Genomic DNA, 18268 nt, shown 5'->3' on the forward strand with positions numbered 1-18268 from the left:
CCGTCTGTCCGTCCGTCCGTCCGTCCGTCCGTCCGTCCGTCCGTCCCCTTCAGCGCCTAGTGCTCAAAGACTATAAGAGCTAGAGCAACGATGTTTTGGATCCAGACTTCTGTGATATGTCACTGCTACAAAAATATTTCAAAACTTCGCCCCGCCCACTTCCGCCCCCACAAAGGACGAAAATCTGTGGCATCCACATTTTTAAAGATACGATAAAACCAAAAACGCAGAATCGGTGAGGATGACCATATCTTCTACAGTGCAAAATCTGAACCAGATCGTATAATGATTATAGCCAGAATCAAGAAAACAATTTCATTCTTTCTCGCTCTGTCTCTCTCTAACACACAGGTTTCATGGTCGGTTTTGTCAATTGCAAAATATGAGTTCAAGGATCTCAGAACCTATAAGAGCCAGAGCAACCAAAGACGAAAATCTGTTGCATCCACAATATTGCACATTCGAGAAAACTAAAAACGCAGAATCATAGATAATGACCATATGTATCAGATTGCTGAATCTGGATCAGATCGGATCATTTTTGTAGCCAAAAGCAAGACATCAATTTTCAGTGGCTACGCAGCGCCCGACGTCACGCTCAGACTGATTTTCTGTCTCTCTCGCACGCACTCTTTGTCGTGTGGTTCCACCTCGTTAGTTCTACGTTCTTTGCAGTTTATTAATTATAGGAAAACCAATTAATTTTGTTTTTTCCAATTTGCACGGCCTTACTGTTTCTAACAGCCCTCATCAACTTTTCTCGTCCACTTACGTATTTCAAGTCTTGAAATGGATTTGGTTCACTTTTATACCTCTTAAGTTTTACTCTTAGCTTTCGCTGTTTATCAGTAAGCTTCACTTTAGTCAATGCTGATTTTTTTTATGCTTGAGTGTCTAAAAATGAAGTGTCCTCAACTTTACGCTTATTAGGTTTTGAGTTGAAAGATTTTTCGGTCAGAAAATCTTCATCCTCGATGTCGTTAGGTAAATCAGAGAACTCATTTGTGATAGAGAGTTCCTTTTTTGAGGACCCATTATTTGTATTGTTATGCATAGAAGTGTTAGGTTTTACATCTAACCAAACTGACTCGTCTTGTGTTTGTATACCAATGCTTTGAGGTGGTGAAAGTGGTTTGATCTGCGTAGTTCGTATATCCATTGTCTTATTTCTTTTTTTATTTTGATAGTAACACAATTCTTGACGCATTTTAATCCATTTATTAAAGTCACTAGTTTTTTTATCTTTTAAAATAGGCAAAAACGTTATATTTATTAAATCGTTTATGTGTGGACGTTGACATGCAATGACTGCATCTTTCAAGAGGCGATGCAGTTACTGCACCGTCAAGTGGCCCGTGTGACACCAGCAGAAGGCTGTTACGCGCGGATCCCAGGCAAAACGCAGACCTCCTCCCGCCCAACCGACCGAGGGGCGCTGCCGCATGACGCGCGGTGCGTAGCCGAACCAAACGCGAACATGCAAGAAAGATAGCTATTAGACTAACATTCGAGGAAAATTAGTACTAAACTTACTAAGAAACTAAGCATGCAATCAAAGTACAAATACCACTACAGTTACTAATTAATAGAAAGGTGTGTAAGGATTAATAATTTAATAAGAGGAAGAAAATTAGTGGTGGATATAATATGGTAGAGGGAATTATAATCCGAGCATAAGACCCTAAACGGTTCATGCAAGGAATAATTCGATCTACAAAGTGGAAGGAACAACGGTATAAAATTTCTAGTCAGTCTAATAGGAATCGTGAAGTTTATGCGGCTCAACAGATCAGGGCTGTCTATGTCACCCCTGATCAAGTTGTGCATAAATATCACACCAAGCATTTTTCTACGGTTAACTAAGGATGGGAGGTTTACTAATAGTAGTCTACTAGAGTAAGATGGGAGTCTTACACCCGCATCCCAGTTAAGGCTCCGCAGAGCAAAGAGTAAAAAGTTTTTCTGTACTGATTCTATACGGTCCTGGTGTACTTTGTACTGAGGGCACCATACACAGGAGCCGTATTCTAAGATCGGACGAACAAGCGAGGTATAGAGAGTCTTTGTTATATAGGGGTCGTCAAATTCCTTTGACCACCTCTTTATAAACCCAAGCACGCCCATGGCCTTATTTACCATGGTAGAAATGTGCTCGGAAAACTTTAACTTGGGGTCTAACATAACACCCAGATCATCCACCAGGGTAATTCTCTCAAGAGAACCACCAAATAGGGTGTAGGGAGCCAACAAAGGGCTAGAACGATGAAATGTCATAACTTTGCATTTCGAGGCATTAAGGTGTAACAAGTTTGCACAACACCATGACTGAAAGTTATTGAGATCGGATTGCAAGCGAGAATGAAATGAAATGTCCTTGTACTGGACACAGAGTTTAACATCATCCGCATACATAAGTACTCGAGAGTATGTTAATACTGAAGGTAAGTCATTAATAAAGAGTGTGAAGAGTAAGGGGCCTAGATGGCTGCCTTGTGGTACTCCCGAAGAAACCTTTACTGGGAAAGAGAGGGAGTTTTTGAAGAGGACTCTTTGAGACCTAGAACAAAGATAGCTAGAAATCCATCTCAGGAGGTTGGGCGGAAACCCTAAAAGGTCAAGTTTATGCGCTAAAAGGGAATGGTTTACAGAGTCGAATGCTTTACTAAAGTCGGTGTAAATAACATCCGTCTGTAAGTTACCTTGAAAGCCTTTAATAATGAAAGAGGTAAACTCTAACAAGTTCGTGGTGGTTGATCGCCGCCTTATAAATCCATGCTGAGTTGGAGATATAAGTGACTTGCAGAGATGTTGCAAGTGCGGAGTTAAAACCTTCTCAAACATTTTAGGAATAGCGGATAACTTTGCTATACCTCTATAATTTTTTGCATCAGACTTGCTACCTTTTTTATGGAGAGGAATTATAAACGATTCCTTCCAGATCGGGGGGAAGCAAGAAGAATCAATGGATAGGGTGAATAGTTTAAGCAAAGGTCCACACAGAGCCTCGGCGCAGTACCTGAGTACACAACCTGGAACCCCGTCTGGACCCGGTGAAAACACCGGCTTAACTAGTCGAAGATCATGAAGTAGGGAACATTCATTTAACAAGGGACTGAAAATGCCGTTCGACCTCGGTAAACCGTATGGGTACGGATGACCAGAGTAGCTTTCCTCAGAATAGGTGGTTTGGAAGAATTGGGCAAAAAGATCGGCAATTGCCTGATCATTATTTGCCGACGTATTACAAAATGATAGCGAGGATGGGTGTGCGGACGTTCTACGCTTACTGTTTACGAAGCTGTAAAACTGTTTAGGGTCCTGAGAAAAACGTATCCTGCATCGAGATAGGTAGTTCTTATAGCATTGAGCATTAAGAACTGAAAAGTTTGACCGAGCTAATACATAGCGAGAGTGAGAAGTAGGAGAACCCACTTCTTGAAATTTTTTATAAAGTCTTGATTTTAAGTTTTTTAGACTGGATAACTCTTTGGTAAACCAAGGGGGTTTTCCAGATCTAGTCGGACAAGAAAGCGGGACACAAGAATCGAAAAATGTGCCAAGAGCATTGTAAAAAATGTTTGTGCCTTTTATGATATCAGTGCACAAGTACAAAGCGGACCAATCAAAATCCCTAATGAGGTTATTAAGCTTCGCAAACTCGGCTTTACGAAAGCAGCGGACACGTTCGGGCAGCCTACTCGACCGATCCAATACAGTTGGTCCTATATCTAGCGACACCTCGAAAGTAGGGTGGTAGGCGTCTTCAGGTATAGTGAGCGGAAGGGCTCGGGTTAACAACACTATGGTCGGATCCAATACAAAGCACAGATCAAGCAATCGACCCAAGGAATTTTTCACATGGTTGACTTGAGACAGGGATAGGTCAAGCAAGCCGTCAACAAAGTCATGTCGTGACATGGGCACTAGGATACTAGACTCGTTTACCGAAGACCAAACAGTTCCTGGCAAGTTGAAGTCACCAAGAACTATCATACGATCTTTATCAGATAGCGAGGAAGAAACAGCGGTTAAAGCGGACAAATGCTGCTCATAAATTGAAATATCCGAAGAAGGTGGGATATACGAGCAAGTAATGAATATAGCGAAAGCGGGAAGAATTTTCTGGGCATTATTTACCAATTTTTGATATGCATTCGGATGCATTAATATAACTTTGGTTAATTGATGCTTATTTTTAAGCATTGTTCAATATTTTTCCAAAAATTCCCGAAAGCAATGAACTTATTAAAACAGGTAAAAATCCTCCTTTCTGGATGAGAACTTTTCTCTTAGAATTTATTGACCGTTTTGGACATGAAATAAGACGTAATGCATTTTTATACTTTTTTAGAGCATATAGTTGCTTTTTTGATATCTTATGATTTCCTCGTAGAGTATTCAACACTATCTCCACTAATGCTTTTACTAACTCAATGTCACAATTACTTATAATTGCATTTCGAAGTTTATTATTTGCCCTTTTGAGCACATACAATAAATGTTTGTTCGCTTTCAGTCGATTTAGATTCTTTTTGTAAACCATTTTCATCTGAAAAGCAAACTGTATACTCAGAATTAAAAATATGTGTACGAAATCTAAGGAGATCATTTATTCCCTGAGTAAGATCAATAAGTAAATAACCATGTGGTTCATCTGTCACCTCCTTATATATTCTGAAGAGCTCCTGAGAATTTTCAGGATAAATTTGTCTTGCTAAGCATTGAAATTGTAGCTTATCTCTAGGATTTTTGAACGCAACGATGTATTTTGTGTTTAGTGAAATATCTCGAGTATGTGATGATTTATGAAATATATTTTGTGTGACCACTATTACGGATAAATTCCTGTGGTGTGATCCTTTTGTAAATAGCTCACAGACATTTTTATTAAATGCACCCATCATTAAGTCATCTAGTATTAAAAGAATAGGCTCATGATTTTCATTTTCAATTGTTTCGGGAACTCCTTTATAGTATTCGATGGTATTAAAATTTGGCTTAGCATGCTCCTCTCCATAACACCAAATTATTCGATTAATTGAAATGCTCAGCAAATCATTCCTTTTGTTTATTAAATTTTCTAAAAACGTTGTCTTACCAGATCCTGAAGGTCCGCAAAAAAGCATTGTAAAAGGATGTATAAATTGCTTAAACATTTTTGGGTTTTGTTTTATTTATTAATATTTTATAAATGTTTTCTAACATCTAAGATATTCTAATTACGCGTCTCCTGATCGCGCTTTTTGGGACAGTTTTTTTCTAAGTGAGTATCAGATCCGCAATAATTACAATAAACAACTTGTGTGTATCCGCTTTTGTGAGGATCCTTTTCAAACAAACGCTTAAATGAATCCATTTTATACAACTAGTTACTACAAGTGCTGAATATAAACAGAAAGTCTAAACATATGAGTCACTATTACAGTAGATAGCGTAGTTAGAATTTTCCAAGATAACAAATAGCTTAAATAAATTATTTAGAGCACATCTAAGAGGAATTTTTTTGTGGATTCTACAGTTTGTAAAAAAATTTGGATAAAATGTGAGACTTTTTCCTATATCGATATCAATAATATTATTTGTTAAATACTTAGATAATATTGTGTATTGCGCCTTTTGTCATGTATTAAATAGAGAACGACGCGTCTGTGCTCATAAGTGGTTTATTCAGAACTGAAGAGATGACATGTGTACATATGTACTTACATACGAATAGGAGAGACGAGAGATAACAGAGGCTCTCGCTGTTCATGTACATTATGTTAATTAGCGTTGCCAGACAGATCATATTATGGTTACACTTCAAATTTCAACACTTTTGCTTAAGCATAATATTTTGTGATTACAATGTATTAATCAATTAATCCAAGCGATTTTACAAATCTATAATGCTTTTGCTTACATAAACTTTTGGTTAATACATCGGCAACGTTTTTCTGTGTGGATACATATTCAAGTTTTATCTCTTTACTTTCTACTTTGTCTCTAACAAAATGATATTTTAAATCTATATGCTTTGTGCGTTTATGGTGAATAGGATTTTTCGCAATATGATGCGCACTGAGGTTGTCACCATAGATAGCCATTGGCCCTTGATTTGAGTATCCAATCTCTTGCAACAGACCTTGTAGATATACTGCTTCTCTAGCGGCTGTTGATAGCGCCACATACTCTGCTTCGGTGCTGCTCATGGCGACGACGCTCTGCTTGGCTGATGTCCACGAAAACGCACTACCAGCTAGGAAGAAAACGTATCCGGGATATGATTTTCGGTCCAGCTTGTCATTTGCCCAATCAGCATCGGCGAACCCTTTTACTGGCTCTCCAGACTTTTGGTAGATGATGCTCATATTCATTGTGCCTCGTAAATAGCGCAACACATGCTTAGCTGCAGTTTCGTGCTCCACATGAGGGTCTTGGTTTCGCTGTGATAGTTTGCTCACAGCATGAAGAATGTCGGGCCGGCTCAAAACCTAAGTACATGAGCGAACTAATAAGTGATTGATAATATGTCTTATTTACCTTTACACATTCTTCATCTTTACAACCAACGTGAAAACCTGGGTCAAGTGGTGTTGCGACTGGACGGCAATCCTGCATACCGAAAGTATTCAAAACGCTTTCAATATACCTCTTCTGGCATAACTTGAGGGCGCCTTGTTTGCCTTCTCGATGAATTTCCATGCCTAGGAAAAAGTTGAGCTGACCTCCATCTTTCATCTCAAATACGGATGCGATATTTTGCTTGGCTAACTTTTCAGTAATTTCCACGAAAGAATTTACATATTGTACCACGTTATCACCGTTTTGCATATTTTGCCGCAAAAGTTTTTGGCATAACTGTACCTTTCGCACTGGTCCCACTGACACATGTACATCGCGTAATTTTTGCCACGCCTGCTTCGACGTTGTGCACGACTTTATGTGCATCAACTGCGTTGCTTTTCCATTTAATATAATACATGCCAACGCCTTTTGATCAGCCTTGTCCCACTGTGCCAAGTGTTCCTGTGTTCCTGCTGCTTCCTCCTGTGGCCTTTCCGTTTTACCACTTACATATGTCCACAAATCCGTTGTGATCAATACACTACGCATGGACATAGACCACACATCGTAATTGTCTTCCCCCAATTTTTCAATTTGCAGAGACACACTCATTTTGTTTTAATTGCTACACGCCACTTTCTAACTGGTGCACGATTTATTTGCAATTGCATCAAACAAAATATTAACTTCCAGTTCTACCACGGTTTTTTAATTGTTTTTAATACACGCCCGATCTTTCGGTGATCTGGGCCCATAACCTATTGTGTATTGCGCCTTTTGTCATGTATTAAATAGAGAACGACGCGTCTGTGCTCATAAGTGGTTTATTCAGAACTGAAGAGATGACATGTGTACATATGTACTTACATACGAATAGGAGAGACGAGAGATAACAGAGGCTCTCGCTGTTCATGTACATTATGTTAATTAGCGTTGCCAGACAGATCATATTATGGTTACACTTCAAATTTCAACAGATAAAAACTTTTTTTTAATTTCACCACGTACAATAACGGTGCTAAATCTATTTAGTGGTGAAAGTATTTCACCTAAACTTAAATATGATATTTCACCATCTGACAATTCCAATCCATTTATGGTTTGACGATTAATACTTTGTTGTTTAATCATTTCATTATCCAATTCATTCAGATGATATGGTGGTTTGAAATGAAAGAAGTTTGGTGTTACTGTTCCGGTTTGCATAAACGCCAATTCCTTAATAAAAAGTTGTTTATTATTTCCAAAGAGATATTGAAAATCAACTATAACGCTTGAATTCCTGTCGATTGTGTTCATGTTGGTTTGAGATTTTGTAATAAACTGAATGAGTCGTTGATTCCTATCTCCTTTATATACAGCCCAATTCAGTAAGAGTTCTTAGTTTAACAAAAGCATTCAACCCAAATGGACACGCTTCAATCAAAAAGAATTAGGTCCACTAGAAAGAAGCAGGATCACGAAGTCATTTTCGGTCTCGAATATTATGTAGTACATAATTTAAAACTTAAATGCGGTTTTTCAGTATATCCAATTGAAACTTGATCAGTATGATTTTTTGATGCCTGATACAATTATAGACCATCCATTATTGCCCACAATTAAGTGCAATTTTAGATTTCGAAAATCAGATAAGCAGTATGTGTTTATAATAAATCAGTTTGGAAATAAAATTGAATTTGATAGTGAGTCCTGGAGATCGTTTTTAAGATTAGGCATTTTTTTTACCACATTTTTATGTTGGAATACGATACTTAAGCAACAAATTATATACCTCTACTATAATAATATTATTCCTAAGTGTGCAGCCTTACAAAAATTTGATGTTCAACTAGCTGATTTAGACGGTACTTATGATAGAAATGTGCAAATAGATTTAACCCGTTTATGCTTTGAAATTTCCAAAAAAATGTGTAATCAAATAAAACGCCATGTTCTTGAGTATAAGCAAACACTTTTAAATAAGCAATCATCCCAACATAACAATAGAAAATAAGAATTATATTAAAAATGAGTAAGCAACAAGTTGTTAATGAAATACATAAGCCTGCTAGAAGAAATTTCATTCGACGTAAATTCGTACAAAAGGGAATTAATGACACGTGGCAAATCGATTTAGTTGAAATGATACCCTTTTATAAGGAAAACAAAGGATATAGGTACTTGCTGACAGTAATTGACACGTTCTCGAAGTATGCATATGCAGTTCCCGTTAAGTCTAAAACAGCTTTAGATGTTTTATCAGCATTGAAGAAAATATTAAAAATATCTAAACATAAACCTAAAAATATTCAGTCTGATCAAGGAAAGGAGTTTTTTAATGTAGCCTTCGGAGAGTTAATGAAAAAGAATAACATTAACCATTACCATACATATACACACCTTAAGGCATCTATTTGTGAACGTTTTAATAGAACATTAAAAAATCGTATGTGGAAAATCTTCAGTATGCAGGGTAATCATACGTGGATTTATACCTTGCATGACTTACTAAAAGATTATAATAATTCATATCACCGTACTATAAAAATGAGGCCTATAGATGTAAACAAACAAAATGAAGAGTTTATTTTTAAAACAGCTTATAATATTTGTAAGGTATTTCCTAAACACAAGTTTTCCATTGGTGATCCTGTTAGAATAAGTAAATATAAAGGTATTTTTACAAAGGGCTATGATCCAAACTGGACAACCGAAGTTTTTAAAATTTTAAAAGTAAAGTCTACTAATCCTGTAACATATGAACTGGAGGACTATAAGGGGGAAATGATCAAAGGCTCATTTTATGATCAAGAACTCCAAAAAGTTAAAGATGAAAATGCTTTCTTAGTGGAAAAAGTACTCAGAAGGAAAAAAGAACAAGTTTTTGTTAAATGGTTAGGTTTCGATGAAACACACAATTCATGGATAGATAAAAAGAGTATATTAAAATAATTAAGCACGCAAACAATGGGTTGTTTGACCAAGGGCCTATAGTTTCTCCAGATGTGCCTGCATTAATGTAAACTAGTCTCCAGCCCGTCAGCGATTTTCCACAGTTTATTTCTGTCCGTATCGGATTAATAATGTAATATATCAATGAATACAAATCAATTTTTTCGAGGCTGTGGTGTTAAGTGATTTTTTTCGGCAGTACAGTAAAACCAGAACGTGGTATTTTGTGTGCACTGTGTACAGGGTTCACTGTTCCTGCTGTATACTTGAAACCGCTAAGATCAGATCTACTATCATATCAGGTACTACATATTCAAAAACAAAAAACTCACTTGAAAGGAGTTACATTTTATTTGTGTACTCATTTTCTTGGAGGATTATTTGACAACCCTGCACCATATTTGGTATTTTCAGTGTGTACACATCTAATGAATTAATAAAGAACAAGCCGTCACAATTTTCTTGTCAAAAAAATAAATCAAGTACTTGCAAAATTTTTTCTGAGCGAAGACTGAAGTAAACTGTTTGTGTGCTGTTTTGCGCTAGATAAATAAATAAATCTTACCCTTCTGTGATTCAGAGTCTTGTGGAACTTAAGCCGAGAAGCGCATTGGAAGCGCAGCTGCAGTTGGCATTATCAGCAGAAAATAGTATTATTTTTTTCACTTCGGATCGAGAATCGACTCAGCAAAGTTCGGTTTAGCAAATAGCAGAATTTCGCCAGGAATATGTCTACGATTCAAGCGATCTTGTGGCGCGTCTACGTGTATGCCAATTCTTTGTACTCGCTGCCACCACGGCAGACGCGCAGCTTCCGCAAGTGGAGCCCTCGGGTGCTCAGGTAAGTGTCCGCCATGGCGACCAATGACACCCTTCTTGATCAACTTTTGCCAACAGAAATGATCCGTGTGCGATTCACCGCATCATGGAGTGGGCGATCCGCGATACAGCTGTCGTATGCAGGAGCAAGGCGGAGATGGTGAAAGCTTTCGAGGCGTTGTACGGCATGCTGTCGCATGTCAGCATGCAGAGCGCCGAGTTCGAGAACACTTTGCTTACCTTCTTTGGGCCCAAGACAAATCAGTTTATCCACGAGCTGATCAACTTTGCCCGCTCGCCGTACGACCACTTGATCTCCTACGATTTGAACGTGAAGTATCGCGCTGTGCACGATGTGCCGGATGATGGAAATGATGTGGAAATGCCGTGCACCTCGGCGGAGGCTCTTAAAAAGGAACAGGCGGGGGCAGTGCTTCATAGCCTTGTGGAGTTCGCCACCCGCATGAATAACGATTACTACCTTAGCTTCGACGCGGACTTGAATATCGAGGAAGAAGATTGCTTCCCCATAGACGCGTTGGGCGTCAGCAGGGCTCAGAGAAGCAGTCCCGCGCTAATAAGCCTTTCGCAAGCGGTGCCTGCGGGATATGCTCAGATGCCCGGATGGCAACAGCTGTCGCCAACACAAGAGGAGCAGCACTCGTACCCTGCTTTGCAGGAGGCCCTATCAAGGAGCGTGTTCGATGTGGGTGGCAATCGTCAGCGGATGCGGTTGCAGCGCTGGCTTCCGGCATTGCTGCCCTCGGGAACGCTCCCAAACTGGATGACAGTTCGGGCTCACCTGGAAGCTCAAAGGACTTTGGCTAATTCTGCTTCTTCTACGGGTTCTATTAGACGCAGGCGCAGACGCGCCCTTAACCGCGACGCAGCTTGGGGCAATTTTTCAGTTCCTAGGACCCGTCGGGACTAACCCGATCTTTGCTTATAATTACATTTCATTATCTCGTTTGCTTCGCAATAGCCCATATACTATAACACACAACGAACTCTACGAATTCCAAATTATTAATGCGCACAAAGGGCTCTAGGACCCTTCATCAAAAATTGATAACGCCCATCCGAATGGCAACTGTAACCATGACGGTATTGGATAACTGAAAACGGATTGGCCATCAATAAAAGGGCGAACCGTAGAAAACGGTGTACCAAATATGCCTCCAACGCATATTTTGTGCTTTGCAACACGGCACGGTCCTTTGTCTTAATTTTTCGAGAATAAAAAGGTAGCTCCTGCCACACTACGCCCCCGCTCCACCTCTATCCCATGTCCCACGGCGTCGAGTCCGGGCCCCGGCTGTTTGGAAGCGCATGAAAAATTGAATCACACGCACTTTTGCGCATAAACGAGAGAAGAAATAAACAAAAAAAATTTGAACAAAACAAAAAAAAATTAAGAAGCGATTACCATCGATGTACAAATACCCTTTCAGTTTCGGCGAACACTTAGCTTAATTCAATCTCAATGAAATCTGAAGGTAATCCCCTGCAGGACATTTTGTACAAAATCAGAAATAATTGTAGTTAGACAAACGATTATCTAGAACAGTAGAAATATGAGGGGATTACCTACAGAACACAGTGTACTTACATTTTAAATTTTAACGAGGGGGAACGTTGTGAGTTGCTGCGGACACCGCAACTCTACAGTTATACCCGATACTAAGTCAGTATGGCTCTCCTCCGGCAGACGCAGCTAATATTAAACGACACGACAAAGAGTGCGTGCGAGAGAGACAGAAAATCAGTCTGAGCGTGACGTCGGGCGCTGCGTAGCCACTGAAAATTGATTTCTTGCTTTTGGCTACAAAAATGATCCGATCTGATCCAGATTCAGCAATCTGATAGATATGGTCATTATCTATGATTTTAAGTTTTCTCGAATGTGCAATATTGTGGATGCAACAGATTTTCGTCTTTTGTGGGGGCGAAGGGAGTGGGGCGAAATTCTGAGATATACGTTTTATAGTGAGATCTAACAGAAGTGCAGATACCAAATTTGGTTACTCTAGCCTTAATAGTCTCTGAGATTTGTGGATGCCCCAGATTTTCGTCCTTTGCGGGGGCGGAAGGGGGTGTGGCGAAATTTGGACACGAAACGGTCAAGGTCCGATATCACAGGAGTGTGGATACCAAATTTGGTTGCTCTGGCTCTTATAGGTTCTGAGATCCTTGAACTCATATTTTGCAATTGACAAAACCGACCATGAAACCTGTGTGTTAGAGAGAGACAGAGCGAGAAAGAATGAAATTGTTTTCTTGATTCTGGCTATAATCATTATACGATCTGGTTCAGATTTTGCACTGTAGAAGATATGGTCATCCTCACCGATTCTGCGTTTTTGGTTTTATCGTATCTTTAAAAATGTGGATGCCACAGATTTTCGTCCTTTGTGGGGGCGGAAGTGGGCGGGGCGAAGTTTTGAAATATTTTTGTAGCAGTGACATATCACAGAAGTCTGGATCCAAAACATCGTTGCTCTAGCTCTTATAGTCTTTGAGAACTAGGCGCTGAAGGGGACGGACGGACGGACGGACGGACGGACGGACGGACGGACGGACGGACGGACAGACGGACAGACAGACATGGCTCAATCGACTCGGCTATTGATGCTGATCAAGAATATATATACTTTATGGGGTCGGAAACGATTCCTTCTGGACGTTACACACATCCACTTTTACCACAAATCTAATATACCCCAATACTCATTTTGAGTATCGGGTATAAAAATTCGGGACTTAGTTTATTCAATGGCAGCCAAATTATCTCCAAAGATTTTAACACTGTGGAAATTATGTCTTGCTATGCGTTGTCTAAACCCTGCTGAGTTTTGTCTTGAATCATAATGCTTAACTAATGCAACCTCACGACGTTTTTCTACATTCTCCATTGTTTAACCGTAAACGGCATTAACCATTAATTTGTAAAAGTTTATCTCAAAGTCATTGCTAGCTAATTTTCTAAGAGATGTATTGAGGTCAATATAAGGTTTCAGCCAACAGGACTGATTAAATGATAAAACTCTAGATATTTTTTCTAAAATCATACCTTGCTCTATACATAACTGTAGCTGCTTCAAATGGATTATATAGTTCTTTTTATCACTTAAGTCAGCTATTAGTTTTGTCTGCTTTCCTCCTGGTGGAATCTTATTTTCGGGGCAAAAAGGTAAACTATTATGCTTATTATGAATATCATCAGGATATCGCATATCTACTTCTAAAATATATCCAACATCACTAGATGCCGATATGCTAAGAACGTTGAAAGATGAAATTTCATCGTTACTTAGAAATTTAAAATTAGAAAATGGAAGGGGTTGACTCATAGCCCATCCATATAAGTTGTTGGCGTCAATATATGAAAGGAAATTTATGGGTTCGGTAGGCTTAAATTTATTATTTAAATATTTGTTATTTGCTGTTGCAATCCGTTGAGTACATTGGGTCAACCCTCCACGAACAGCAGTTTTTAAAAAATTATAAATGTCAGGATCACTAACAAGTTCTAATTCTACCCTTGTGTATTTTAACATTGCATCCCATGAAACTGAAGGAGCAGTAACATAATTAATGGGGTCTAACCTGTACACTCGGGAACAAAGACTCCTAAAATTCTCAAATACATCAGCAAGAATTAAAACATCGCTTTCCAAATATAATTTTAAATAATCTCTAATAGATTTGCAATTAAATGCGCTCCAAGCCTTCTGAGCAAAGTTGTAGTCTTCAACACTACATTCCTCATCATTCAGTGAATTATAAAAATTATCTCGCGAAGGAAGCAGGGATTCATCAAATTTTTCAAAACTATCCAAATAATCATAGGGAAATACTCCCTTTCGTCGTAGCATATCAAATTTTTCACCTTGATATTTAGTTTTCAAAATTTTAAAATTCGCTATGTTCATATAACTAGCGAGTTTTTCTAAGCTTGAATTTAAAAATCAATTTGAATCTATATATCTAATTATATATTGATGAAGATAAGATTCATCGAGCTTACAAATTTGAGTTAACGCAATATATAACTCTTTAATGCAAGGTATGGGTCTTAGTTCATCTTTTATTGACGTAACAAATAAATGTATATCATAACGAGACAAGTTATGAACGAGGGGGAACGTTGTGAGTTGCTGCGGACACCGCAACTCTACAGTTATACCCGATACTAAGTCAGTATGGCTCTCCTCCGGCAGACGCAGCTAATATTAAACGACACGACAAAGAGTGCGTGCGAGAGAGACAGAAAATCAGTCTGAGCGTGACGTCGGGCGCTGCGAAGCCAGTGCAAATTGATTTGTTCCTTTTGGCTATAAAAATTATCTGATCTGGTCCAGATTCAGCAATCTGATAGATATGGTCATTATCTATGATTCTGCGTTTTTAGTTTTCTCAAATGTGCAATATTGTGGATGCAACAGATTTTCGTCCTTTGTGGGGGCGGAAGGGGGTGGGGCGAAATTCTGAGATATACGTTTTATAGTGAGATCTAACAGAAGTGCGGATACCAAATTTGGTTACTCTAGCCTTAATAGTCTCTGAGATTTGTGGATGCCCCAGTTTTTCGTCCTTTGCGGGGGCGGAAGGGGGTGTGGCGAAATTTAGACACAAAACGGTCAAGGTCCAATATCACAGGAGTGTGGATACCAAATTTGGTTGCTCTGGCTCTTATAGGTTCTGAGATCCTTGAACTCATATTATGCAATTGGCAAAACCGAACATGAAACCTGTGTGTTAGAGAGAGACAGAGCGAGAAATAATGAAATTGTTTTCTTGATTCTGGCTATAATAATTATACGATCTGGTTGAGATCTTACATTCTAAAGCATACAGTCATCCTTTACGATTCTGCGTTTTTGGTTTTATCGTATCTTTCAAAATGTGGATGCCACAGATTTTCGTCCTTTGTGGAGGCGGAAGTGGGCGGGGCGAAGTTTTGAAATATTTTTGTAGCAGTGACATATCACAGAAGTCTGGATCCAAAACATCGTTGCTCTAGCTCTTATAGTCTTTGAGGACTAAGCGCTGAAGGGGACGGACGGACGGACGGACGGACGGACGGACGGACGGACGGACGGACGGACAGACGGACAGACAGACAGGGCTCAATCGACTCGGCTATTGATGCTGATCAAGAATATATATACTTTATGGGGTCGGAAACGATTCCTTCTGGACGTTACACACATCCACTTTTACCACAAATCTAATATACCCCAATACTCATTTTGAGTATCGGGTATAAAAACTACCGGGAAAAAGGGATCGCTTAATCTAAATGTCTGTTTACACAGCTTATGAATAGGACCTACATATTGTCCTGTAAACTGATCAAAGAATTTTTCTCGATCATCATCAGAAATTTGTTTCTCGCAGGCATAGCAAACACCGTGTTCCTGGTAATCCTCATCCCAAATGTTAAACTGGTAGATTGGTTTTTTATAGGACTTGCAGTACTTCTCATAAAGTCCATCGGTTTTCATCCTAAGTGCTTGACAAAATTTTTGGATACAATCCGGTCCGAAATAACGAAATCATAATGTTTATGAGTTTATTGCCTTTGCTGGAATGTTAAAATATTTACCTTCGTATGTCCACATCTCATTTAGATGATCATTGTATTTATGTACAATATAAAATGATGCTGCACATGCTGTATGCCTCTGTGCCATAGTAGTTGATGATTTTGATGGATCATTAAGATTTATATGGTAATTTTCCAAAACTGCTTCGATGTCAGCATAAATTACTACTGGTGGAGATAGTTTTTTAGAAAAACTTTTGAATACAGTTTTGGTATTAGGTTCAGGATACAAAGCAGCAACTTTTCCACACTCTTTAGTGTCATGTATAGTATTTGTTGTACTATAAAATTGCAAGCAGTTCTCGCAAAAATATGCAGTATTATGGGATTTACTATGTTGTGAATAGCATCATTTTCTCATGCACGTTATATATGCATAATGCATCATTTGCATATTATCACTATTAATTCCAAGCAAGTTTATGTGGTGAGTCCGAATTTTCTTAGTTCTCACTGTGGGTAGCATGCTCCTCTCCATAACACCAAATTATTCGATTAATTGAAATGCTCAGCAAATCATTCCTTTTGTTTATTAAATTTTCTAAAAACGTTGTCTTACCAGATCCTGAAGGTCCGCAAATAAGCATTGTAAAAGGATGTATAAATTGCTTAAACATTTTTGGGTTTATTTTTATTTATTAATATTTTATAAATGTTTTCTAACATCTAAGATAAGCGTCTCCTGATCGCGCTTTTTGGGGCAGTTTTTTTCTAAGTGAGTATCAGATCCGCAATAATTACAATAAACAACTTGTGTGTATCCGCTTTTGTGAGGATCCTTTTCAAAAAAACGCTTAAATGAATCCATTTTAAACAACTAGTTACTACAAGTGCTGAATATAAACAGAAAATCTAAACATATGAGTCACTATTACAGTAGATAGCGTAGTTAGAATTTTCCAAGATAACAAATAGCTTAAATAAATTATTTAGAGCACATCTAAGAGGAATTTTTTTGTGGATTCTACAGTTTGTAAAAAAATTTGGATAAAATGTGAGACTTTTTCCTATATCGATATCAATAATATTATTTGTTAAATACTTAGATAAAAACTTTTTTTTAATTTCACCACGTACAATAACGGTGCTAAATCTATTTAGTGGTGAAAGTATTTCACCTAAACTTAAATATGATATTTCACCATCTGACCATTCTAATCCATTTATGGTTTGACGATTAATACTTTGTTGTTTAATCATTTCATTATCCAATTCATTCAGATGATATGGTGGTTTGAAATGAAAGAAGTTTGGTGTTACTGTTCCGGTTTGCATAAACGCCAATTCCTTAATAAAAAGTTGTTTATTATTTCCAAAGAGATATTGAAAATCAACTATAACGCTTGAATTCCTGTCGATTGTGTTCATGTTGGTTTGAGATTTTGTAATAAACTGAATGAGTCGTTGATTCCTATCTCCTTTATATACAGCCCAATTCAGTAAGAGTTCTTAGTTTAACAAAGCATTCAACCCAAATGGACACGCTTCAATCAAAAAGAATTAGGTCCACTAGAAAGAAGCAGGATCACGAAGTCATTTTCGGTCTCGAATATTATGTAGTACATAATTTAAAACTTAAATGCGGTTTTTCAACTACAAGAAAATTCACTCCAATGATATGGATGCAGCAAAGCAAAAACAATTTCGTCGGTTTAGATAAAGATGAATGGATGCAATTGGTTACATACAAGGAGTATATCCAATTGAAACTTGATCAGTATGATTTTTTGATGCCTGATACAATTATAGACCATCCATTATTGCCCACAATTAAGTGCAATTTTAGATTTCGAAAATCAGATAAGCAGTATGTGTTTATAATAAATCAGTTTGGAAATAAAATTGAATTTGATAGTGAGTCCTGGAGATCGTTTTTAAGATTAGGCATTTTTTTTTACCACATTTTTATGTTGGAATACGATACTTAAGCAACAAATTATATACCTCTACTATAATAATATTATTCCTAAGTGTGGAGCCTTACAAAAATTTGATGTTCAACTAGCTGATTTAGACGGTACTTATGATAGAAATGTGCAAATAGATTTAACCCGTTTATGCTTTGAAATTTCCAAAAAAATGTGTAATCAAATAAAACGCAATGTTCTTGAGTATAAGCAAACACTTTTAAATAAGCAATCATCCCAACATAACAATAGAAAATAAAAATTATATTAAAAATGAGTAAGCAACAAGTTGTTAATGAAATACATAAGCCTGCTAGAAGAAATTTCATTCGACGTAAATTCGTACAAAAGGGAATTAATGACACGTGGCAAATCGATTTAGTTGAAATGATACCCTTTTATAAGGAAAACAAAGGATATAGGTACTTGCTGACAGTAATTGACACGTTCTCGA

General features: G+C 37.9%; 1 protein-coding gene across 3 annotated transcripts; it reads left to right on the top strand.

Annotated features, from left to right (window-relative positions):
- The first annotated feature begins 9901 nt into the window (after positions 1-9901).
- Positions 9902-11919, top strand: LOC117188342. Of its 3 annotated transcripts, none has more exons than XM_033392055.1 (3): positions 9902-9996; positions 10061-10321; positions 10378-11919. In XM_033392055.1, the coding sequence occupies exons 2-3, from the start codon at positions 10209-10211 to the stop codon at positions 11228-11230; spliced, it is 966 nt and encodes a 321-aa protein (XP_033247946.1). In that variant the 5' UTR covers positions 9902-9996; positions 10061-10208; the 3' UTR covers positions 11231-11919. The 3 variants fall into 3 exon arrangements, with proteins under 3 accessions (XP_033247946.1, XP_033247947.1, XP_033247945.1); XM_033392056.1 differs by having other exon boundaries at positions 9918-10003; XM_033392054.1 differs by having other exon boundaries at positions 9959-10321.
- The last annotated feature ends 6349 nt before the right edge of the window (positions 11920-18268 follow it).

The sequence above is a fragment of the Drosophila miranda genome, chromosome 3 (genome assembly GCF_003369915.1).
Source record: "Drosophila miranda strain MSH22 chromosome 3, D.miranda_PacBio2.1, whole genome shotgun sequence".
Classification (NCBI taxonomy): domain Eukaryota; kingdom Metazoa; phylum Arthropoda; class Insecta; order Diptera; family Drosophilidae; genus Drosophila; species Drosophila miranda.